The sequence below is a fragment of the Ptychodera flava genome, chromosome 14 (assembly GCF_041260155.1).
Source record: "Ptychodera flava strain L36383 chromosome 14, AS_Pfla_20210202, whole genome shotgun sequence".
Classification (NCBI taxonomy): Eukaryota; Metazoa; Hemichordata; class Enteropneusta; family Ptychoderidae; genus Ptychodera; species Ptychodera flava.
Window position 1 is genome coordinate 16094794 of NC_091941.1, and position 26109 is coordinate 16120902.

General features: G+C 39.7%; 2 protein-coding genes and 1 long non-coding RNA gene across 5 annotated transcripts in view; 2 read left to right on the forward strand and 1 right to left on the reverse strand.

The window, feature by feature from the left end:
- Positions 1-1301: 1301 nt before the first annotated feature.
- Positions 1302-23892, forward strand: LOC139150658 (uncharacterized). Of its 2 annotated transcripts, none has more exons than XR_011556251.1 (3): positions 1302-1606; positions 1834-2030; positions 23629-23892. It is a non-coding gene; the product is annotated as an uncharacterized lncRNA (long non-coding RNA). The 2 variants fall into 2 exon arrangements; XR_011556250.1 differs by lacking the exon at positions 23629-23892 and adding an exon at positions 2375-2640.
- Positions 6564-8704, forward strand: LOC139150654 (homeobox protein prophet of Pit-1-like). The gene is made up of 3 exons (XM_070723086.1): positions 6564-6761; positions 7365-7561; positions 8067-8704. The coding sequence occupies exons 2-3, from the start codon at positions 7370-7372 to the stop codon at positions 8517-8519; spliced, it is 645 nt and encodes a 214-aa protein (XP_070579187.1). The 5' UTR covers positions 6564-6761; positions 7365-7369; the 3' UTR covers positions 8520-8704.
- Positions 13371-26109, reverse strand: part of LOC139150657 (homeobox protein prophet of Pit-1-like) — a 44977-nt gene continuing 32238 nt past the window's right edge. Inside the window, exons 1-3 of one of the 2 annotated variants that reach the window (XM_070723090.1) lie at positions 15023-15222; positions 14528-14724; positions 13371-13986 (exon numbers count right to left, since the gene is read on the reverse strand). In XM_070723090.1, coding sequence (XP_070579191.1) covers positions 13522-13986; positions 14528-14724; positions 15023-15107 — 747 coding nt within the window. In that variant the 5' untranslated portion in view covers positions 15108-15222 and the 3' untranslated portion in view covers positions 13371-13521. Of the gene's footprint in view, positions 13987-14527; positions 14725-15022; positions 15223-26109 lie in introns of those variants that run through there. The other variant, XM_070723089.1, reaches the window with a different exon arrangement.

The window sequence follows — 26109 nt, forward strand, 5'->3', positions numbered from 1 at the left end:
CAGAAGACAAAAAAGGTGTCGACTTCTAAAGTCGATAGAAAGATTTCTTAGAATAAGAATGAGCTATGATTTTAAATCATCTCAAGGTGTGTTTTTATGCATGACTTGTTTTAAATGTAAAAGATATCACATAGATTATCGACATTGTGAAGGAAAAGGGGGGCTGGAAAATCATTACATTCGCAAGACAAGGGGATATTTGGATGAAGTTCAAGATCAACTTCCTGCCAGATTTCCTTCAAGTAAATGTTTTATATACTGTAAAACCAATACTGCTTTTTCATCAAACCACTTGCATGCATATCTGTGTCCGATGCTTTCAGTTTACGGGGTGATCGAAATACAAACATACGTACACTGGACAATTTCGTTTTTCGGGATTACATGATTGATACTCCCTGCTGACTGACCTGTATCCGGTGTATCAAGGTTTGATAAACTAAAATGATCTGTCCTGCCTCCTGAACACATCGGGTCAGATTCCATAAGTTGTAACCCGCCATGACAATATACCTGTGATAACGAAAGAGGGTGCTAGTTTGTGTCACGGTGATAGAGAGACCGTGTTTGTGTGCAGCAATTCAAATTTCGACCCTATCACATGTATTCACCCGGAGTCTGAGACGATCACGTACTTTCTGGTTAAGTTTCGTGGTGTGAAGCATGGTACGAATTTGATTCCTTTGCTATCTACTTGAAACACGGACAGTCTGGCGACGATATTCACCGAAATAGGACTGCCGGAGAATTGTATATGATGTAAAGGCCTTTTCTTTTCTTTTTGTTTTCAAGCTAATGTGCGTATAAATTAAAATATTAATATGTGTTTGTATGTTTTGTATCACTTGCATTACATCTTAAAATAAATGAAAATGGCATTTTTGTTTCAGACTTCGTCATGAACAAACAAATATAATCGGAATTTTACAAGTTCACTCGCTTCATGGTCTCTCCATTCCGAGGTGTTTTTATGAACGGGGCCTTTTCATGCATGCACTGACGGCAAAGTTTGACTTCAAAGAGAGTATAACCACTTCGGGGTGTTCAACTTGCGTTTCACACCTCAAGTGAAAGTGTACCGGCTTAACCAGTTGCTATACTTTCCGCCATTGACCCTTTGTGTTTAAGTGATGTCACCGCTTTCCTATTGAACACTCTTTGGTTGTTAAGACAGAGATTGTCACACCGATCTGTCTTCAACGATAACTAATTACCATGGTAACACCTTCACACGTCAACAAAACAAACTTCATCCGTCGGAAAGATGAAAGTTACCGTCTCCATAAAAAGCGACAGTGAGACTGGTGCGTACATCACTCTCTGGTTTGCGTTTGATTGGAGAACATCAGAATGGAAGCAGGTTACAACATGATCAGCGCTTTAGAAGTTTACTTCTATCCCGAGCGATTCTCACAGTGTCTACTGGCAAGTTTGGTACCGGAGTTGTTCCGTAGAAGTCAGCGACATAGCAGCTGTACGTCACCGGCCAACACCGGTGGGTCACCTGCTAAGGCAACCTACAGGGCGCCACCAACCAGTTAACAAAGTGCAGCGATAGCAGTAGACTCTGCAAATGGTCCAAGATTTACTGCGTCGACTACCGAAGGTAAGATATGACTCGACACAATAATTTAACTGATTTAATTTGAAATTTAGAGTGAAGTGACCATAGTACGTGGAGCGTCATTTCAAGGGAAATTTAGAGTGAAGTGACCATAGTACGTGGAGCGTCATTTCAAGGGCAACGAGAGCTGCCGGCATTGCCACTGTTGTAATATTACAACATACATACGCTAACTACATTTTAATTATTTGGTTTACTCTCACTCATAGATTTACCAAGAAGATGCAGGGAAAGCCGACTTTGTCCATTCGCCAGTGGTACGCAAGACGTGAGTCAGCGTGTTTCCGTCGACGTTTGCAGAGAAAGAACGCTGGATGAAGTTTTCAACTCACCAACACAGCATTCCTCTCACAGCCTTTGTCACCTGCTGGCGGCTTTGACAGATCTTCCCGAAGAAACTATCATGGTAATAGCGTTTACCCGGTCAAAATATTATCAGAGGGTTTTTTATTTGCCCCACTTAACATAGTAGTGTTTCTTCTTTGGCAAATTTATCAAAACATGTCGAGTTTCACGTCTATGAAAAAATAAAGTTTACGGAAAAAGAAATGTCGAAGTCATGTCTTTCCATGTGACTTGTTTATAGTCATTTGTTTCATACCACGGACGTACGTCAATGTTCGTACATTCGGGGGATTCAGATTTCCCGTGCCATTGACGTCCATATAATTATTCCAAATGGATATTTTGGTTAAGAGATTCATATCAGAGCTTGCCTGTTTTAAATTTCGTTTTTTTTTTCAATTGCAGAGATGGATTCAGTGGCGCCGTGCAGGTCTCCAACTGAGACAACCCGAACAGCGATCTGTGGGAAATCCTGCCAACGGACAAGCGTGCAACAACTACCACACACCTACTAGTCCCTTGTTCCAGTTTGACATCGAACCTTGCAACGCTGCTGCCCAATCCCCGTCTCCAACAACTTTCAGGTTTCCGGGCAACCCGTGCAGATTCGCATCACCGTCTTCATCATCCATCACAACATCAACGCCAGTACCGGTTACATCAACACCTCACCAAGGTCGGTCTTCAAACGCGTCGGTTCATTCAGCAGAACGCAGTTTTCTCCGTTATTTTCTGACAGTCAGGGTAGCCACTCTATTCACTATGAAGGCCAGTTCATAGCATATCCCATCGCTGATAGTCAGACCTCTTCAGTTCCTTGCTCTCTCGATACAGTGTCCATTGATATGTTTTGATGGGAACTAGACTATCTAATGTATAAACTATAAGTTTTTTTCGATGTTATTCAAAATTTTTGAACCACTATTCTCTATGTAGGATATACCTTATTTTCCAACTTTTGTTACCAAGGGATTTATTTTTTGTAAATAAAGAATAAATGATGCAAGATACAACAATAAGAGTCATTTTGTGTAATTTTTTCTACCTGAAAGTAATAATGAGAATTCTAGTATATATTGTATTATTAATCAACAAAAATACATTAAATGTACATACTTTATTTCGTTTGGCGTTAAAGTTTCACGGAGAAATTTCAACTTGTCAAACGGACAAAATACCAAAAAAACCCAAATAACTGAAATACGTCAAATCCACTCGGGTTGAAGGTTTTGTATTCCAGCAGTCAAGCCGAATGTGCAAAAACAAGAAACGCTGAATTCACTGTATGTAATTCATTGATTAGTCATGTGGCACCAGTGAATATTTCGACAGTGGCCAGTCACACTTTCCCGTTGTTGCCATCGAGAGACCCTTAACAATAACCAATAAGAAAACCCACTTCAAGCATTGCTATTCTCCAGCCCAGGATACAAATCTTTTAGTTCACATCATTACGAATTTCCCTCCAAAATTACTATTGACATCTTAATACCATCTAATATATAGCGTTATTTACAAAATACCGGAACTTATGTCCGAGTACTTTGCAGCGGAGGTATTGTCCAAAACGCGTAGCGTCGAAGACATTGCCGAAGCATATTATGTATAAGGACATAACTGCTCTCATTTTGTGAAAAATTTATTACTATACACCTTTTTTCATCAATATAACCAGAAAAAGTCGAAATTCTAGCGTTTTGAGGATGCACGTCACGCGATCGCAGAATGGGAACGTTCAGCGCGTCCGCTCATAGCACAGAACGAAACTCCAATCCGCGCAGCGCAGTGCAGGTGTTAGAAAATTTAGTTTAGCAGCATAATTTCACTCAAATTCACAGGTTTTTTACTGAACATTATTCATTGCAAAGTAAAAATTGTTTAGATGAACATATTTTGAAAAAAAAAAGTAAAATGTTTTCTCGTTTTATAAAAGTGTTATGAGGTCAAAGGTCAGCTGGCGTGACTACCTAAAGATTGGACTCCGCCTTCGCTGATACTGAGAGACCCGACTTATAGAACTTTGATTGGCGGGAAAGATTTGCTTCCTCAACACATTTAACGTAATTTCTTTTACGATTTTCAACACTATTTTTTAAAGCTGTCTGCTTGTTTGGAGAAAATTCACTTTGTGTGTGGTCACTTGTGTGAAAGTAGACAATCTCTGATCAAATCTTGTGTTAATGATAGAAGGTAATATGGTTTACAATTTCACAACGTAGACTTTGCCTAGGGCAATCGCTGCAATGTTTATTCATAAAACCTGGACAAGTATAGAAAGTGATCAGTTCAATTGTCTGTTTTGCCAGAAGATTGTCGGTGCTTACATATCTCATGACAGCCTGTCGGCATACCCCTTTGATCAAAAGAATTTGACTGCATTCAGTCGTAGTTGACTCCCGTATAGATTTTATAATAGTAGATAATTCAGAACTAAGCCTTTTAATATGAATATATGCATGCCATTTACCTCAGTGTGGCACGCGACTTCGTTTTCTTTGACAACAAAACGAAATGTTAACAGGGCGTTTTGGCAAGTAGGGGCGGCAACTTTCCGCAAAGTGATCCGAGAATTAGTGATCAAGTGTCACTTCTCAGGTCATTTCAGGAACACTATCGCTGCTCATACTTGTCAACACGCCCAATTAACGGCTCTGTTGTAGAAAGTGTGCATCAAAACAAACCATGTCTCTTGGGTCGACAAGTGATTGACATGCATGCACATTTGAATCTCCATATACTTATCAAGCGTATCAAGCGCTATCTGCCCTGAAAACGGATGACTGTGAGTTAAAAGTTAGATGTCTCGCCGCAAAACCGCAGTTTCAAAAATGGCAGAACCACCGTTGATTTTGCGTTATGGGTTCGCGATATTATCCTTTCATAATTATCAAAAGGGTTGGTTGGAGCCCGCAATCACACGGTACTTACGTGAATACACTGAATGAAGAGCAAAATCGATACAATTGGGAAATTATTATTCTAAGTTAAGTATGTTTTAAATATTAAAAAAAAAGTCCACTACAGTATATCTTTCTGAGGCCCAGTCACGCTTTTACTTAACTTAAAAGGTCGCCGGCGTTTCGCAACGATTGACAAGTTTGTCGCCGAACCCTTCGGCTTAATTACCTGTGAACGCTCGAGTGTCTTTTGCCCTTGCCGCCGCGAACTGTGCTCTGAGAAGGCCGAAATTGTTGTGCTCGACATTTGTAACTTGTCTTTTTCGTCGTTGTCTCTTTATATTCCAGAAAATTGTTATAGAGCAATGTTGACGACAACTGGTGAATGGTAAATATAGATATGGACTCTTGAAAGATATCATGACTAGCCTGTAATAGCGGAAAATCTCTGTTTTCCCTCTTTAGTTTTTAACTTTAAAAGCGAAAAGTAAACTCGTCGTAAGTTTCATCAAAGCCTTGGGTCAAATCAAGATCGCTGCAAATATTTCTCCAGCCGGAACCTGTAGTGTTCTAACATCATTTTGCTCATGTAGATCATGATGTTTTCTGTGAAAATATCTCTAAAATCGTAGTTCTGTGTCTCACCAGTGCGACTTTCACTAGCGCCGAGATGTACAATAGCATTATTTTGAGTGAAATCAGTTTGCAAGCTGCCACAGAAATGCAGTATCAGCTTTCACTTCTGATTCAGGTGTTTTCGCCGAAAGTAAAAGTCGGATTGCTTGCTTGATCAAAAGGAGTGAGCGTAAGCTATGTTTTTGTGAATTGACAAACCGATTGATAAGTTCTTCCCTTTTGTGTTTCACGTCAAATACCTGTCAGCGTACAATTGACCCGACTTGTTGGAGGGCGGTACAGATCTATCAAACCAATTAAACAGTTTGTTAATTGCACAGGATATACGCCAGAGAGCAAAGATCACCGTGTGACTGTGGAAAAGGGTAGTGTTGATTATATGATGTGTTTTTCACCTTGGAATGGTCCATATTAAACGACAGAATAAAGTATGGCCCTTTTAGACATTTTTGAAACAATAAAATCAGGCAAGGTTGAAGTTGAGGTACTGTGGTTCGCCGGGTTTTTTGTCGCAGTATTAATGATTAAACATTGCTTATTCCAGTGTTTGCCGCCAAGACGCGCCCTTGCGACATATCCCCAAAACTGACCCCGTTGTCCCGCAAGAGCGGGTCACCTCGGCGCACTCTTGAGTCGACTGTGTTGGGTGTGATTTACTTTGTTTATAGATAGGGTCATGAAGCACGGAGTAGTTGCTACGCACTTTCTTATTCAGTGATGTCATGTGTACAATACCTTGTCACACAGAATTGGTACAGCACGGGATATTGTCAGACTTTTCCTTATTTGTCGGTGATCAAAGAAGTCCCCTTGTAATTCGTTGACAAGTTTGTCACTTTCACGAACAAAGGCGGATCATCGCCTTCTACGGAAGGAAAGGCGGCCGAACATGACGCGGTCCACACGTCGGACTTGTCAATCATGCCGTTGTCGCGGCAACGCTTTTGTTCAAAAGTCGCTCGACCAGTTGAACAAAAGTTGACGGCAAAATCAAACGATGAGCATTCTGATAAACAGTGGCTCCGTGTTACCCTCGGCATACTCGTAAAGCATCCGTTGAGAGTTGAACATCGTCCTGCTGAGAGTCGCCAAACATCGTTTCTTTCGGTCAGTGTCACTTATTGCCAGAGAATCCCCGAAAACCATTCTAGAAGTCCTTCAACTAACGACAGTAAGAAGAATCAACTAGACTTATTCCATAGTGCAGCTGTCAACAGTTTCAGTAACGATAGATCTCACTTCACCAACTCCAAGGAAAGGTAAGTGTTATCATGTAGACAAAAAAGTTTCAAATATGGGCATCAACGATATACCTGGCGCTTCTAAATTTGAAGTTGTTTCCTTCAAGAAACCAAAAACATTTACTGAAAGTAAGGCAGAAGCGACTCACACCTCAGAGAGATCACAGACTGAACCCCTAATGTGCCTCGGGGGTAGATAGATATTCGGACTCTCAAACTTTTGCAATTCTTATCTGATCTACCACTTGTGGGGGTTCATTTAAAAGCTCTTGCTTTAAGGAAACTTTCTGTCCTATTACGTTCTTCGAAAATCAGAAATTTTACTGTCATGTATAGAGTAAACACAGGGATGGCGGCCATTATGAATTTCAAATAGCGGTGAATCTTGGGTAATTTGTTTCTCAGGTATCGTACCAAACCGATTTTTATTCTGATTTTGAAAGAGAATGGTTGGAAAATTCCTGGAGGAAAGTTTGAGCAAAAGTTGAAAAGTTAATGCCACCTTAAAAGCTAAGTGGGAGATGTCATAGATTTGCAAGACTCACACACTGGCTTACCTCTTAGAAACGAGATTTTACGATTTCGACAAATTCTTCTAATACTCCTTACCCAATCCAACAGATACAATGAAGATGACAGACAGCCATCGGTATTTGGAGACAGAGGCTGGGCAGCCATCTTGCTTTCGTGGTCCAGCGTTTACGAAAGACAAAGTGACTGCATTGTTGCAGGTTTATGACAACTACACCAAGTATCCCGACCCGACACAAATCAAGAAAACGGCTGAACTGCTCGGTCTGACCGCCAAACAAGTACAGGTAAGAAAATTTCATGATTTTGCTGTTGTTTATAAAGAGAATGAACTAGGTAGATTTTGTAACCAATTGTTTCAATGGCAAAGTATATGGACCCATACACGATGGACAGTCAAACGGGAAAATGTAATGATTAAAATTTTGTTTCATACTTTCCTGCCTGTTGCTCTTGCAAAAGAGATTCTGATTCCTGGAAATTTTGGACTTATTTTATCAAAGTCTTGAACAACCTCAACTGAATGTTCAATCCCTAAAAGTTCCAGTCAAGTGTTTGTACAAGATGTCTCTATAGTGGGTTGTAAGTGCATTATTTAGGAACTCTTACATTATTGCCTGGTAGATTACTAAATGTCTCTTAGTACGTACTCTTTTAAAAGTAACAAGATTTTATGACAGCTGTTCAGGACTGATGAAAGCAAGTAGAGTAGATAAACGTCAGTTATCTGACAGTATGATGACTATATGCGGCAGCTTCAGCCTATTAAACGTTTTCTTTTTTTTATTTCAGTGTTGGTTTAGAAATCGACGTGCACGAGAGCGACGACAGAGGAGGTATATGCAGTATCTGGAGCTAAGAGATACTCTTTTACAGCCATATTCGCCGTGTGTCAGCAGCCCACAGTCCGTCCACAGTGATTCAACGATGAGTGCAACTCCTAGTGAATCCAACCAGTCCAGCTTTGAATTTCCCGGCATGCCCTGTGTGTTCAAGTCGTCACCCGATTCAGCACTGTCTCCTAGCTTACCTCCGTCTCCACCCGGTCACTTCGATCCCATCGAACCCTCCTACAACTTGACCTGGTCACCTGACGCTGTTGACTCCTGCTGGCAGGGACACGTTCCGTGTGTACCACTTCCATTCCATTGCGGTGTTATCTGTGGTTTACCGAGATATGGTAACGGCTATTCAGCTGTTCCGCAGTTTCCAACTCCACCGCAGTCTCACAGATGCCTTCCTTAGAACTGTCAGTAAATACGAGGAACTATCGTGCAATTGTTAACTTTCACTTGTAGTTAATGTTCATAACTTCAGCTGAGATTATTGTGTTTAAGTATGGTTTCAGAGATTTCATCATTTGTATATTTCATTTTCTTCATATTCCTTTACAATTTTGCGAAGACTGTAAATATCATTTTCATGAGTAATAAAAAAATAAAACATGGTCACGAAATAAGAATCTTTTAATTACTGTTATCGCTCTTGAATTTGGTTATGCGTTTGGGAGGTGAGTGTGCGTGCGCGAGAGTGTCCGTGTGTGTGTTTGTGAATCGATTCGGCTTAAAACGTTGACACTGGGGATTTTTTTTTTAACACGTGATGTACACTGGTTGCTCTACGTTCCCTTTCACTGTCATCGTAATGAAGGAGAAAAGGACGTAATCTATCAAAAGTGTTCCCCGCTTAAAGTAGAAATTGCTCTGTCATAACAACTAGTCTGTCTCAGCTGAAATTTTAATTTGCCATCGGTGAGCCAAATGTTTCAATTTTTCATTTCTCTAATCTACTACTTGTGGGTGTCATTTTGAAGGTCTTTGAGCAAGAAGAAAGTTTCACCGTCTTAGTCTTTTTTGAAAATAGAAATCTTCTTTTGCTCCATAGAGTTAACACAGCGATGGCGTCCATTTTCAAATTTCATCAGTAACCCTTGGGTAATTTGTCTCTCCAGAACCAAAATTTGCACGTTGCTCCCGTTTTTATTCTTTATTTTAAAACAGAATGACTGAAAGGTTCTTTGAGGGAAAGTTTAAGTCTTTTACTTTCGAGGCGCATGCTACCTTAATTAAAAATATATATGGGCAGTATTATCTAACAGTTCCGTATGTGAGGATCTATCCAGCTGAGAATAGCTATGTCTATATGCGATGGAAATAAAATTTGGATTGAATTATGATAAAGAAAGAAATCAAAGATAAAAGCCTAAAGGTGAAAACAAAAACTAATTAAATCAATATCTTGTTTCACGCCAAATCATGCATACAGATATGTTAACGTTTAGTGGCCAACCTTACATACTGTCCATAAATGTGTACTATGTCAAAATATTGTTGACCATTGAATTTAGCGATATACCGTTAGCACGTGAGCTGATCGGTCAATATCTCGATGTATCTCCGTTCTTATCAGGGGGTTCATTATTGAAATTAGCTCTAGTCTATGTGTTCCGTAAACATTTATGCATAAACTGGATTAATATCCGTAAATGTTTAGGTAGAACTGACAACACAAAGTTACAGGGATGCAAATAAGGAAATATTTAAATAATTGTGCCCTGTATTTGCTTGTCAATGACTGAGAGAGAGAGAGAGAGAGAGAGAGAGAGAGGAGAGAGAGAGAGAGAGAGAGAGAGAGAGAGAGAGAGAGAGAGAGAGAGAGAGAGAGAGAGAGAGAGGAGAGAGAGAGAGAGAGAGAGAGAGAGAGGAGAGAGAGAGAGAGAGAGAGAGAGAGAGAGGGGGGGAGGGAGGGAGAGAGAGAGGGAGGGAGGGAGACAGACAGACAGATTGTTTCCCTTTTCGGCCTGCTGAAGTAATATATCCACCGGCCAGTCAATCAATTCTACAGAAACTAATGACACTATCGCTGTGGTTTGGATATTAAGGTACACATTCACCTTTGTGGCACGATCGTATCATGGCATTTGTATTCACTATCGCCACTATTATCATCACAACAATACAAAAACCACACTTAACGATGATCCGGTTTGAAAACCCTGATATGTACTTTACATATTACGTGTAGCATGAACTTGAAATGAATGGTTTTATATTGATTTTAAATTATTTTAGAAAAACTGACTTTTCATCGTACATTTGTATAAGATCAAGTATGGTGACCCCATCTTTTTTCTCTAATATTTGATTGTTCTCATATGCCAGAATTCAAAAATCCATGGTAACTGTTAGTCCCTTAGTCTTCTATGTGTTGCTCTCTGGCTGGATCTTGTGTACAAGTAGATGTATGTTTCACTGTCAATCGAGTGTCCTATGACCGAAACTCTTCTTAAACTACATCAGAGTCAGAGCTACATGTATCACTGTCACTGCCAGTATGTAGTAGCAGGGCAGTAGCTGTATTAACTTTTATTTTGAAAATATTTTTGTTCAGTTTATACAATTGCGTTCTTGTTCTACTCCCTACAGCATGTTGAGCTATCCAATATTCAGCTTGCAAACACAGCCTAAGTGTACCGTGCATTTGCATCATTCAATTATCACTAATATTTAGACAAACGGGATTTGTTGATAAACTGAATATTGTGTTTTTCAGCAGCATGCTGTAGAGAGACACCAAGAAACTGTGTTTGCTACATTGCATAGAAATATTGAAAAATTATCAACAGTTGTAGCTCCTGCCCCATTACAAGGCCAACTTGTTTTACGAAAATTTAATGGCATTCATTCATTTTTAGATTTTTTTTGAGATTAAAGACATAATATGGGACAAAACGGTTCTGGATTTTGTTCAATTATTACTAATATTAGAACCATTGGACGACATCAAAATGTTGGGAGTCAAAATATTTTCACTAACGCCTTAAATACCGATTTAAACACTTTACAGATTTCCCTATTTTCGTGCTGGCTAAAATAAATTCTCAATGTCTATATTCATATTGGACCTGTAACATTTTTACCTAAACTGCAGTTGCGCGGCGGAACTTCCACAATGTAGTGACTTTACGTCATTTGACATGTGTACAAGTCTCATATAGTATTATGAACGCCAAACGAAGAGCGTACAGGTCTGTTTTAGAAAAATCTCTTCAGCAAAAATAAGTTAGTGAACTTAGATTGTTAACACGAAAGGAACTAATTTGGGATAACTGGATTTTCATATTTTGCAAATTTCTCAAAAGTGTTAGGTGCCATATAGCTGAATGTTGCAATATCGCATATTACTCATAAAAACAAGTGTGTAATATCAAAAGAAACGCAGATGAGCTAACATTTGTAGATTTTAAAGACAACTTCACCATCCAATTATCCCAAATTAGTTCAAAACGTGTTTGTTTTGATTTCGTCAAAATGAAAATGAATCCCCTTTCTCACAGACTTTCCTTTTTTTCTTTCAAAATTATCCGACGTTTATGTTGATAATTAGACGTGAAGTGAAAACTTATTTTCTTGAATTCATGTAACGGATGATCGCCAACTACCGTCCGAAGTACTTTTTTGGGCATGCGTGAATCATTTTGCCTGTGTTGGTGAGCAGCGCATGGTGAGCAGCGGAATTACTTCGAACGAATTTTAAGCAATCACATAGTCATGATGTCATAAGGAGGATCCTAACTTTGCTATTTGACATCTACACCTTTAATTACCATTGAGATTACGCCGAATGAGTGCTGTAGGGTCACTTTCTTGCACTACATGTGTCATGACCCTTATCACAGGCGAATAGAAGCAGTAGCTTACTAAAAACTATATGTATCGTCCGATTTATCCATTTTGAATTTCAAATGTCTCAAAATGTTGGGTAATTTGTCTCGCTAGCTCCAAACTTTGCACGGTGATCCCCGATTTTTATCGTTGATTTGGTAAGAGAATGGTTGAACGTTTCGTTCAGGAAATTTTGAGCGAAAGTTTTTTCGAGGTGCATGCTACCTTAAAACACATTCGCCTGTTTTCTCGAGTTCCGCTCTGCACCTACGCGCCGCACGGACGTGTGTATATGCGCCTGCACGCGTATAACACACACGTCTATGGGGCGCATAGGTGCAGAGCGAAATTTTAGGAAACACATAACTCTGTGTTAAACATATCAACTGTACCCATGCCCCACGACACTGGTAATCGGAATACATAATACTGTGTGTAGAACCCTTACATCTGTCTTTACGATTGTAATTTTCATTGAAATATGTAAAACATTAGCTGTGTTGCAAGACATTTAGCGTATTTTGCGTTCTTTTTACCGAAACACTTTCGCATGTCTTAGGTGCAGAGCGAAATTTTAGGAAACACATAGCTCTGTGTTAAACATATCAACTGTACCCATGCCCCACGACACTGGTAATCGGAATACATAATACTGTGTGTAGAACCCTTACATCTGTCTTTACGATTGTAATTTTCATTGAAATATGTAAAACATTAGCTGTGTTGCAAGACATTTAGCGTATTTTGCGTTCTTTTTACCGAAACACTTTCGTACGTCTTGAAGTGCCAGACATTTTATTTTCTGATGAGGTATTAAAAGGTGACAACACTGGCAGGCATATTAGCCAATTCTCTAGTTTTCAACTTTACAGGAAGTATTAATGATGTGTTGGACGAGGCTGTGGTAGTATAGCACAGCAAAGTTTAATCAACGTAACGAAATCTGATCGGGGCTCCTGTAAATTGTTCAGCAATTTTTTGAGGTTTTTGTCAGTCAAAGAACAATCATAATTTGACATCAATGTAAGACATTTGCAAAGATCAGTGACACCATCGTGACTCCTTTAACATAGACAGTAGAAGATTCCACAGTCCATGCTATAATATAAGCGCACTAAGTACGCTGAATCGGCAACTTGAAGAATGATATTTTCTTTCCGTGACGTGAGTCTTTTCTCTCTTTTCGGATGAAACGTTTGATTGTGGCCACTGTCATGACAGATAAGCAATGTTAGTGTCTTTAAAGAAATCGTAATTTTCTGGCTCAGTGCTGGGGCCTGCAGAGTAATGGAGATGAATTTCTCGGTAAAATTTCCTTGATATCACTACTTTTTAATAGAATCGACACACACACTTAACACTCAAAATTGACAACAACACTGCTGTGCAAGATTCTTTTTCTATTTATTTATTTAAAAAAGACACAAGAACTAGAGAGAAGTATGAAGCAAATGGAATATTTATTTATTTGCATGCAAATGACGAAATCTCTACTAAAACTACACGTTAACTGACGCATATCCACTAGTAACCAACATTGAAAAACAAGCGAAAGTTAACAATTGCACGATAGTTCCTCGTATTTACTGACAGTTCTGAGGAAGATATCTGTGAGACTGGGGTGGAGTTGGAAACTGCGGAACAGCTGAATAGCCGTTACCATATCTCGGCAAACCACAGATAACAGCGCAATGGAATGGAAGTGGTACACACGGAACGTGTCCCTGCCAGCAGGAGTCAACAGCGTCAGGTGACCAGGTCAAGTTGTAGGAGGGTTTGATGGGATCGAAGTGACTGGGTGGAGACGGGGGTAAGCTCGGAGACAGTGCTGAATCGGGTGATGACTGGAACGCCCGGGGCATGCTGGGAAATTCAAAGCAGATCTGGTTGGAATCACAAGGAGTGGCACTTGTCGTTGAACGAGTGTCGGTGGACTCTGGGCTGCTGACACATGGCGAAAAAGACTGTAAAAGGGTATCTTTCAGCTCCATATACTGCATATACTTCCTTTGTTGTCGCTCCCGTGCACGTCGATTCCGAAACCAACACTGAAAATAGAAACATAATGTTAAATCGCTTTGGGTGCAACGTATTATTACGATTCTCTGCTGACATTTACCGCGTTGTTTTCATTTATCCGGAATCCCTAATAAAAACATTTTAATCATTTTCAAGTAGCACTTTTCAAGGCGAATAAGTAATGACTTTACCAGGCAAAAATTAAGGCGTTCCCAAATAACACACACATAATCTAACAAGGACGTAAAAATGGGGAGTTTTAAGGGATGGGACATTTAGTGGAGGGTGTTAAGAGTGCTGGCATGGAAATCATCCCCTTTTAAAATAGAACACCCATCCAGGAATAGACAGAGCAACGTATATTGAACAATTCCGCTTTCTTTCATTTTAGTACTGCGAATTCTTGGTTGCCAAAGTAACGTGTCTACCAAGCATCCAACAAATTTACTCCGCATATTTTCCGATTTTTACCGGCGATTGCAAGAATCGATGGTGACCTAACGCGTTCTCTTTGCTTTCACAGCAACAACAAAACAAAAACAACAACACCTTAACATACATTTTCCTTACCTTTACTTGTTTAACGGTCAGACCGAGCAATTCAGCTGTTTTCTTAACTCGCGCCGGGTCGGGATACTTGGCATAATCGCTGTAAACCCTCAACAATGCAGTCACTTTGTCTTTCGTAAACGCTGGTCCACGAAAACAGGATGGCTGCCCAGCTTTTGTCTTCAAATACCGACGCCTGTCTCTCATCTTCGTTGTACCTGTGGGATTGGGAATACGTCACTTATGTAATGGTAACACACAACTTTAAAAAAAAGGCAACATCTTTTTAATGAGATAAAACCACAGTGTCTCAGAGCTACAAATCTATGACCTCTTCAATTTTGCTATAATGATGTGCACGGCAAGTGGTTTATGGTCTGTGACCTCCCTGGGGTGTAAGACGCGTAATATGTCTTCTTGTTGAGGTTATCGCATTTGTTTCATAAAATCGCTTCTAATGTATAAGCGCTTGAGGAGCGATGGTGTCCAATCTCTGTTATGGATGAAAACGCTTACCTTTCTGTGGAGAATTGGACGTGAGATCTACCGTCACAGGAACTGTTGACGAGTGCACTGTGGATAAGTCTTGTTGAATTCTCATGTTGTCGTCATTTGAAGGACTGCTCCAATGGACTGTTTTCTCTGATAATAAATGAATGAGGACTGAACGAAACAATGTTGGGCGACCAGCTCTGCAGACGATGTTCAACTGTGAACGGATGTTGGACCGGTGTGCCGACGGTAACTCAGAGCCACTATTTATCAGTGTGCGCATCTTTTGATTTTGCCGCCAAGTTTTTTAAAATAGTAGTGACTCTTGAACAAAAGCGTTGCCGCGACAACGTCATAATTGACAAGTCCGATGTGTGGACCGCGTCATACTTGGCCTCCTTTTCTTCAAGATTTGAGTGCGGCAAAATGGCACTTTACAAACGGCAATGGTCCGACATTGTGTGTGAAAGTGACAAACTTGTCAACTCTGTCAAAAAGCCACAAAGGGAGGCGACTTGTGTTGTGACCGATGACCGACAACAGATCACATAATTTTATGATAATTTAATGTGTCAAAGCATACATAATCACAGAAATATCCCAGAAAGTGCGTAGTGACTATTCTACAATGCTATGACCCTATCTGTTGAACAAAGTAAACAATGTGAGCAATGGAAAACGTCTTAATTTTGTTTTACCCATTTACAGTGTTTCCCTAGCATTGCTTTAAAGATACGACAAATAGAAAGACGGTCCATGACACTTTTAATGTCGGTCGACGTGCTCTACCTCCATGCTGTTTGGTACCAGAAATGATAAAGCAACATGTGACCTCTTTGAAAGTAGCTTCATTCGCGCTATGTTCCAAATTGCAAGGAATGATAAGCAATATTTAATCATTGATACTAACACAAGAATGAAACAACTGTAGATCAGCCACACTGTGATGGCGCTGTTCCATTTCAAAACTATTGCAAGGTGACAGCGTCAACACTTTCCCTTTCCAAATCACATGATCAGATGATCTTTGATCTCTGGCGTATATCCGGTGCATTTATCAAACTGTGTGATTAGCTTAATAGAGTTGTACCGCCTCCAGGACACGTTGGGCAGATACTACTAGTATACTGACGAGTACTTCTCGCCTAAGACAATAGGAAGATTTATCAATTGGTTTCTGAATTCGTGAAAACAATAGGTTTCATGCCTTTGATCAAGTGAGCAATCCGACTTTCTGTGATTACTAACAGAATACTGTTCAACAGTTACTGTCACCTCTCTTCCATTTTATCATTGTTGTCAACTTCGATCTTACTAGTGAGTTGGAAAATGAAGTGATGCGGCGACAACAACGAAGGTGACGAGTTACAGATGTCTACCACAGCACTTTCGGCAATCTCAAAGCACTCTTAATGTTTCAGCAAGTGCAGGGGAGACTAGGGTATTCACAGGTAATTATGACAAAGGGTGCGCCGACAAACTTGTCACACGTTGAGGAACATAGCTGTCTTTTCCTGTCGTTTGAATGTGTAACAAGAGTCCTTTGAAGAATGAGACTAATATTGGACTTCCATTGAATATATGTGACAGAGTTAACTTTGAGTCCCTTAAAGGGACAAAGTCGGCCATTTTGTTGATACGAGGTACTACTTATATTGTTCGACATTTTAATAGATACTGAATGAATGGGTGACTATGCATATATTCAACCCCGGTTTTAGACAAATTAAATGAAACCATTGCAAAAATGAATCAAGGGTCATGACCATTACTTCATTTTCGCGATAGTTTCATGTGTGTGTCTAAAACCAGGGTCGAATATATGCATAGTCACCCATTTATTCAGTATCTTTCAACATGTCGAACAATATAAGTAGTACCTCGTATCAAACAAATTCGAGAAAAAATGGCCGACTTTGTCCCTTTAATCATTACCTAAATAGTATCTATATTGCTCTGTGATAGTAGATTCAACCAATCACTATTGACACAAAAGGTTAGTGTTGCCAACTCTTCAAGAAAACGAAAATAAAACAGGCTTTGCCATTTTAGAAACTTGACAACTTGAATTTCACTATTACATTTGAACTATCGTTTTGTTGCGAGAAAGTTGGAAGTATTAAATACTTGTACCTTACAAAGTACGAGTGACAGAAATTGCCTGAAGTGGTTGGATCGTATCCGTCGGATAGGTATTTAGCAACGCATGACAATATCGGTCCTGTGTGGAAAGGCATAGTAGTTATTTTATGTACTCCCTGTCAACGGCTCATTTTTGTCAGAGAAAATCAAGTCGAACGGACATCAGCGTGATGAACTCTAACTAACCTTCTTAAAGCAAAACATGGAATAGATCACGATTTTCTTTCTACTTTGTGCAAGCTTAATAAGGATAAACAGTAGGGCGAACGCAGTTTAGGCCACGCCTACTTTCCGTAACCGAAAACCATTTTACCAACATTCTTAAACAAATGTACACGTGTGTTCACAACACTTCATCCACTTTATAACGGAATTTTTATTTTTCTCCACAGAGTTAACACAGGGGTGGCGGTCATTTTGGATTTTAAATATCGGACAATCTCGGGTTATTTGTTTCTCTAGTACCAAAATTTGCACGGTGAACTTTTATTCTTGATTTTGAAAGAGAATGGTCGATTTATTCATTGAGGAAAGTTATGGCAAAAGTTTAAGTCTTTAACTTTCGAGGCGCATACTACCTTAACTGAACACAACATTCAAATGAAAGCAAAGGACTCACATCACGTGGATAGTCAATATCAAGTAGACATGCGTGAACCGGCAATTCAGGACAGCCGCTTTAAAAAGTATGAAATGACGCCCTATGGACAGTGATAAAGCTAATACAGGTTCCGTTAAAGTAATGGTCTCAATTTAACGAGATTATTTCTTTGCCGATTCAAACAACATTAGCTTGTACAATTAATGCCTACACTCTGGGTGAAAAGAACACGACAGACAACATGTTTATTATTTCAACAAGTAATCGATTTATTGTTAAAACTCGATATTGTCTATGTAGAACCAAAAAAGGAAAACTAGCATTTAGATGATTAAAATATAACTTTTGAAATAGCGATTAAATAACTTTAACCATAACAGATAAATATTCCAGTCCGCGTTAAGAAACTCATTACCGGTAAATGACGTTACTGACAGTTCTGAGGAAGATATCTGTGAGACTGGGGTGGGGTTGGAAACTGCGGAACAGCTGAATAGCCGTTACCATATCTCGGTAAACTACAGATAACACGGCGATGGAATGGAAGAGGTACACACGGAACGTGTCCCGGCCAGCAGGAGTCAACAGTGTCGGCTGACCAGGAGGTTTCGATGGGATCGAAGTGACCGGCGGACGGAGACGGAGATAGGCTTTGTGATGGCGTTGAATAAGGTGACGACTGGAACATACATGGCATGTCGGGAAATTCAAAGCTGGGCTTGGCTAATTCAGTGGGAGTGGCCGGTGTTGACGATACATCGGAGGTCGTTGTATCACTGTCAACGGAAGATGAACAAAGCTGGACGCGGGTATCTCTTAATTTCAGACGCTGCATGTATCTCCGTGGTCGTCGTTCCCGTGCACGTCGATCCCTAAACCAGAACTGAAACATAGAAATAAAATACCGTTTATAAGTGCTGACGATGTAATCTACGATAGGAGTATACTTACTATCACATTCGGTCTTTGACATCAGTGTATAGTTTGTGAGTTTTATGACATCGTTACCATTGTACAAACAGATATGACAACACTTTCCAAGCAAAGCGCCATCTGATGTTAGTTTTAATATATTCTACTCTCAGCATGTTGTTAACGTATTCCAAAAATGAAGTGCATTTCATAAGTGCTTACAGCACTTCACATTCCTTACCTGTACTTGTTCAGTGGTCATACCAAGTAATTCAGCTGTTTTCTTGACTTGCGTTGGGTCGGGATACTTGGTGTAATCATCATAAACCGTAACCAGTGCTTTCTCTCTAACTCTCATCAACGATGGACTACAGAAAAAAGATGGCTGCCAAGTCCTAATCTGCTGATAAAGATTCTTACTCGTCATCTTGACCGTACCTGTTCAAAAAAAAAGTTTTGTATATGTTAGACGGCTTGTAATGACCAAAACATTCACGGTTTCAGCGTTCTGTTTTCATCCAATATGAGGTATCTTATAGGTCGTATAACCCCAGGATATTTAAGCTTAGCTTTGTAGGGAGCAAGTGACGAGTGTACTGGGCAATACAGTGAAGTAGATTTAATTCAGTTTTCCGAAAAATTTGGCTTGTGGAAACTTCCCATTTCCCGTAACGAAAATGACTCGTTAAACCCTATAACATCCCGGAAAAGTGTCTTTTTGTGACAAGCGATTTATTTGTATTTGCTACTTACCTTTCCTTAGAGTTGGTGAAGTGAGATCTGTCGTTACTGGAACTGTAGAAGGTTGCACTGTGGATAAGTCTAGTTGATTCTTCTTACTGTCGTCACTGGAAGAACTGCTTCGCTGGTCTTCAGCGATTGTTGGCCACTTATTGACTTCGACTTAAGGAAACGATGTTTGGCGACTCTGAAGACAATGTTCAACTCTCAACGGATGCTGTACAAATGTGCCGTGTAGACTCAGATCCACTATTTATCGAAGTGTGCATCTTTTGATTTTGCCGCCAAGTTTTGCTAAACGATGAGTGACTTTTGAAGTAAACGTTGCCGCGACAAGAGAGTGATTGACACGTGGCAGGTGTAAACAACGTGCGCCATTTTCGGATTTCTTTCGGGATACCGCACGAATGCAAGTCTGCACTTTACAAACAGGCATGGAATGATGCAATCATTCGATGAAATTCGTAAAATCTTATGTTAGAGACCATAAACCGGGTGACTTTGTCATGAACGACGAGGAGAAAAAGACACAACACATGTCGACACCGACAGATTGCATAACTTCTACCTTACGTCACGGTTGGAGTTTGAGTAACCATGCTTACGTTTAGATGTTGCAATAGCGTACGGTGCATTCCTTCGGCCAAGGTCTTGCATTGATGGTCTATTTTTCAAACAATCACGACAGCTATTGCCTGACTGTGATCTTCAAGAATAATTTGAAATTATTTCTAGAATGTGTTACAGACAGTAAACTTTAATTTTTAAAATTGAATATTTCAGAACGGGTGGTATAGGCACCTTAACAGAACGTCAAACACATAGAGAAAACCCAATACTCGAAAATTACACTTCACCATATAGAAAATCGTGTTTCTACTTCTTCGGTCCAATCAAGATTACAATAAAAAGGTAACATTGGTTCTGCCACGGCCACTCCTCTTCCACAACGCACAAACAAGCAAACATGTACAACACCATTGTACGGAAGCTACCTTCCCTGAATCAAACTGTTATGTTTATAGCAAGCGATTTTTATTTCAAGAAGTTTAAACTCACCGAAAAGCCAGCCAAGCCGGAACAGTTGTTGACGCTGCTCGTTTTCTGCGCTTTACTGCGAGGTACCACGACAATGTCACTGATCAGCCTGCTGTAATGTCGTCCAACGTTTGTTCCGCCGTATTGTTTGACCGACAAATATCGATACACGTGTTTTGAACAGATTCATAACAGTGAGTCTTGGTATGTTGGAAAAAAAAACTCGTCAAACACATCGGTTACTCTTTCTGTTAAGATGAAAACTAGTCAAAAGAGCTAAGGCGTCTGCAAATGTCTTCAATTTTTACACCACCCAAGACAATACAAAAACTTCTGGCGGTGTATGAAGACGTGAAGAGGGACTGTGGGCACCAGTAGAAATCACTGAAAATATCCTTTTCATATAAGTGTTAGTCTTTCACAAAAACACTCATATTATGAAATGTGTTGTTTCATTATCATTTTTATTTGTTATGTCCTCCTATCTTACAGGTCTTGTGAAATCCATCTTTACACGAAGTTACTGAGTTTTAATACTTTCGATATTCAACGGCGATCAAAACATTAACAGAACATTATAACTATTTTGACGACATATTTTTAGTCGCTCTCCGCGGGATTTTACATTTGAAAAGTAGACGCAACTGAAAATCGGTAAACCATCCAAAGTTGCTTCGGTCTGTAAGCCAATGTGGCACGCGACTTTGGTTTGTTCTGATAATGGAGGGGCGTAAATAGGGCTTGTTGATGTTGACAAGTTCGGTCGGCAAGTTCCTTTGAAGTGGTTGGGGAGGTGATAAGTGGTATCATTAACTGTGATAAACCTAATCGATCAACACCGCCTTCTAAACACACCGGACAATTGATATATTAACAGTCACCCTTCACGAAAACAATAAGAAGAGCTTGTCAATCTGTTTCTAAATTCGTACAGAGTGACTACCTTACGTCATCATTCAAGTTGGGTTAGCTTCGTTCCTCCGTGGTTCAAATTTTCTACCACAAACGAGTCGTCAACGGCGACATGTTGACAGGGATCGGCTGCACGGTTCCATTAATGATTGGGGAATTCAAGTGATGATTGTTATCATTGATCAAATACTTATAGATGTACACTGCCTTCTGAACGCGTTAGACAATTGATATATTAACGAGTACCTTCAAAAAGACAAGGAAGTTTGTCAATCTCTTCCGAAATTTGTACAGAGGTAGTTTTCTTCATTTTGATCAGGCAAGCAATCTGACTGTGATTGTTGGTAGCAAGACTGAATTCGAGGCCTAGGGTAGATGCATCCTTTGTACTTCACTACTGGACTGACATTAAGCAGATACTCAGAAAATGATAGTGTGACATTTTTATCTTCGGCAAAGTGAAATTGCAATTTCAGTAAAGTAAACTCGTCTTTTATACAACGCTTTGCATGTGAACGATATACTAGTGCCGTGTTAAATAAACCTTTTAGGCAGTGGTTGCTTAGGGAAAACGGTCGTGTGTTTGGATGTCCGGCGAAAAGGTTATCAGTAATTATAGGAAGATAAATAAAAAAACACAATTGTTACAGAATATGACGATCTCCAAGGATGATTTTCATGTTGTTGAGTATGGTACGTCTATAAAGATAAAACAACAAATCGTGGTTGTCTCTCATTGCTGTCTCATCAATCACACTTTCTTGATCTATTATACTACACCATTGATAAAGTTCGTGTCAACATTTATCTACGCAACATTGTGGCTGACTTCGTTTTTACTCTGTTTGAACAGTGACGACGATGAGATTCATAAAGTTTCATTTGTTTAACGCAACGTTTTCGGCTTTCTCAAAGCAGACTGTAACGTTCGGCAAGCCCTCGCATTGTAAAAAGGAATATTGGCCATTCACACATATCATGTCTATGATACGCTATTTGACTAGTTTGACAAACGTATAGATGAAGCTTGTCAAGCATTATAACGGCAAAGATTGACTTCAAAGAGAGAATAACCAGTTCGGGGTGTTCAACTTGCGTTTCACACCTCAAGTGAAAGTGTACTCGCTTAACCAGTTGCTACACTTTCCGCCAGTGACCGTTTGTGTTTAATTGATGTCACCGCTTTCCTATTGAACACTCTTTGATTGTTAAGACAGAGACTGTCACACCGATCTGTCTTCAACGATAACTAATTACCATGGTAACACCTTCACACGTCAACTAAAAAACTTCATTCGTCGGAAAGATGAAAGTTACCGTCTCCATAAAAAGGAAAAAATGGAAGACTTGTGCGTACATCACTCTCTGGTTTGCGTTTGAGTGGAGAACATCAAAATGGAAGCAGGTTACAACATGATCAGAGCTTTAGAAGTTTACTTCTATCCCGAGAGATTCTCACAGTGTCCATTGGCAAGTTTGGTACCAGAGTTGTTCCATAGAAGTCAGCGACATAGCAGCTGTACGTCACCAACCAACACGAGTGGGTCACCTGCTGAGGCAACCTACACAGCGCCACCAACCATTCGACAAAGTGCAGCGAAAGCAGTAGACTCTGCAAATGGTCCAAGATTTACTGCGTCGACCACCGAAGGTATGACTATGACTCGATGCCATAATTGAACTGATTTAATTTGAAATTTAGAGTAAAGTGACCATAGTGAGCATTTCAAGGGCAACGAGAGCTGCCTGCATTTCCACTATTGTAAATATTACACCATACATACGCTTTAATACATTTTAATTATTTGGTTTATACTCTCACTCATAGATTTGCCAAGAAGGTGCAGGGAAAGCCGACTTTGTCCATTCGCCAGTGGTACGCAAGACGTGAGTCAGCGTGTTTCCATTGACGTTTGCAGTGAAAGAACACTGGATGAAGCTTTCAACTCACCAACACAGCATTCCTCTCACAGCCTTTGTCACCTGCTGGCGGCTTTGACAGATCTTCCTGAAGAAATTATCATGGTAATGGCGGTTACCCAGTCAAACTATTATCAGTCTTTTCATTTGTCCCACTGAAAATATTGATTTTTCGTATAAAAGTTGACGGAAAAAGAAAACGTCGAAATGAAGTCGTGTGACTTGTTTCAAGTTATTTACTCTAAATTCAGAGATTCAGATCTCTCATACCATTGTCTACATATATTGTTCAAATTCTATAGTTTGGTCAAGAGATTCATGTTTGTGCTTGCCTGATTTACATTTCGTTTTTTTATCCTTGCAGAGATGGATACAGTGGCGCCGTGCATGTCTCCAACCAAGACAAACCGAACACCGATCTGTGCCCTCTACGGCAAATCCTGCCAATAGACAAGCGTGCAACAACTCTCACACACCTACTAGTCCCTTGCTCCAGTTTGACATCGAGCCTTGCAACGCTGCTGCCCAATCCTCGTCTCCGACAACTTTCCGGTTTCCGGGCAACCCGTGCAGATTCGCATCACCGTCTTCATCATCCATCATAACATCAACGCCATTACCGGTTACATCAACACCTCACCCACGTCGGTCTTCAACCGTCTTCAAACGCGTCGGTTCATTTCAGCAGAACGCAGTTTTCTCCGTTATTTCCTGACAGTCAGGGTAGTCATTCTATTCACTATGAAGGCCAGTTCATAGCATATCCCATCGCTGACAGTCAGACCTCTTCAGTTCCTTGCTTTCCAAATTCAGAATTAATTGATATGTTCTGATAGGAACTAGACGATTCGCAATGTTTAGACTCGGCTCGTATTTCATGTATGTATAGTGTAATTTGAATTCACCTTTTAGCCTATATCTGTGATATATGTAATTTATAAACTTAAAGTTATTGTAATGTTATTCATTATTTTTGAAGCACTATTCTCTATGCAAGATATACATGTACCTTATTTTCGAACTTTTGCTACCGATGGATTTATATTTAGTAAATAAAGGATAAAGAATAAATGATACAAGATACAATAACAAGAGTCATTTTGTGTGTTTTTTGCTACCTGAAAGTAATAATGACAATTCTACAACTCTATGTACTATTAATCAACAAAATACATAATTGTATACATAATTAATTCCTTTGGCGTTAAGTCCTTGTCCAACGGCAAAAAAACAAAACAAAAAAAAACAACAAAAAAACCAACAAAACAAAAATCGGACGTCAAATCCATTTGGGCTGAATGTTTGTATACCAACAGTTAAGCCGAATGTACATAAACAACGCTCAATGCACTGTTGTGTAAGCCAGACGGTCCATCGTCAGAAGATTCACTTATCTTAGAGAGGATATTCCCTCGAACCTGTTTTAACAATACAAGTCGATAACTCCCAAAGTCGTGTGCCACCTCACCATTTTGACGGATAGGCGATATTCAAATTTGCAGATTGATAAATAAACTTACTTCTTTAATAGTTCCTAGTTTTACCAAAAGTACTAAGAGACAAAAATTTTGCTAAGTTTATATAAATATCATAATTCTGCTGTTGTAAATTTGCGTTGTTAAAGGTTTTACTGAGTTGACAGGCACCTGCTAAAAATAGGCTATTGACAGTTGGGACGTTTTTCGCCAAAATTCACCATATTTTAGCGAAATAAACTGCTCTTTTTCCTCTTAAATGAAGAACACCGTGACATTGTTCTACTATGTAAAAATTACTAAATAAATTCAAGTAAGTCATATAGCCAACAATTTGTACGCAGTAGCGAAAGCCGTCTTTCGAGGTACCTTATCATCCGAGCAATAGCATTGCATTAGCAATGTCTTGTATAAGCTTACGTGTTCTGCATGATTTTGCCCAATTTTCGTTGTCGATTCCAAGTATCTTGTGTCAGTTGTGTCGTGAATATTACATCGCGTCTAAGAGACTATATATACACATGGAGACTGTGGTCGGACGTTAATAAGAGTCGATGATTTGTCAGGATGAGGTTGTCATAATAATCACAAATTGGTTTCGGACGGGTTAGAATCGGCGAGCTGGTGTACGGCGAGTTGGATCCGGGCGGGTTGAAAAGGGTGCGAGTTAACGCTAAGCGTCGAGGGCAATGCCGAAGCGTGTACGAGGAAATAAAACCCCTCATTTTTGTGAATAAACTTATAATTGTATACCTTTTCAGTCACTTTAATTAGAAAAAGTCGAAATTAGAGCTTCTGAGGATGCCCGTCGCGCGATTGCGAGCAGACTGCTGAGACTGGGAACGTTTAGCGCGTCTAATAGTAAGAGCAGAAACGCGAAACTTCAACCCGCGCAGCGCAGTGCATGTGGTAGAAATTTTAGTTCAGCTGCATAATTTCACTCAAATTCTGGTCATTATTCATTGCGGAGCTAAATGTTTAGATTAATATATTTTGAAAAAAATGTAAAATGTTCTCGCGTTTTCCCTGTGTGGACGTAAGGAGTTATGAGGTCAAAGGTCAGCTGGCGTGACCACCTAAAGATTTTGAACCCTGCGTCAAAGTTATTGGACCACGCGTCCTCCGATACTGATATAGTAAAGATTATGAGAGTACCGACATATAGAACTTCGATTGGCGGGTATGGTTTGTGTCATAACCTTCAACACATTTAACGTAATTTCTTTTACGATTTTCAACAATTCAACTTCGTATTCACGTGTGTTAATAATAGAAGGTAAAATGGTTTTCAATTTCACAACGTAGACCTCGCCTCCGGTAATCGCTGCAATGTTTATTCATAAAACCTGGACAAGTATAGTAAGCGATCA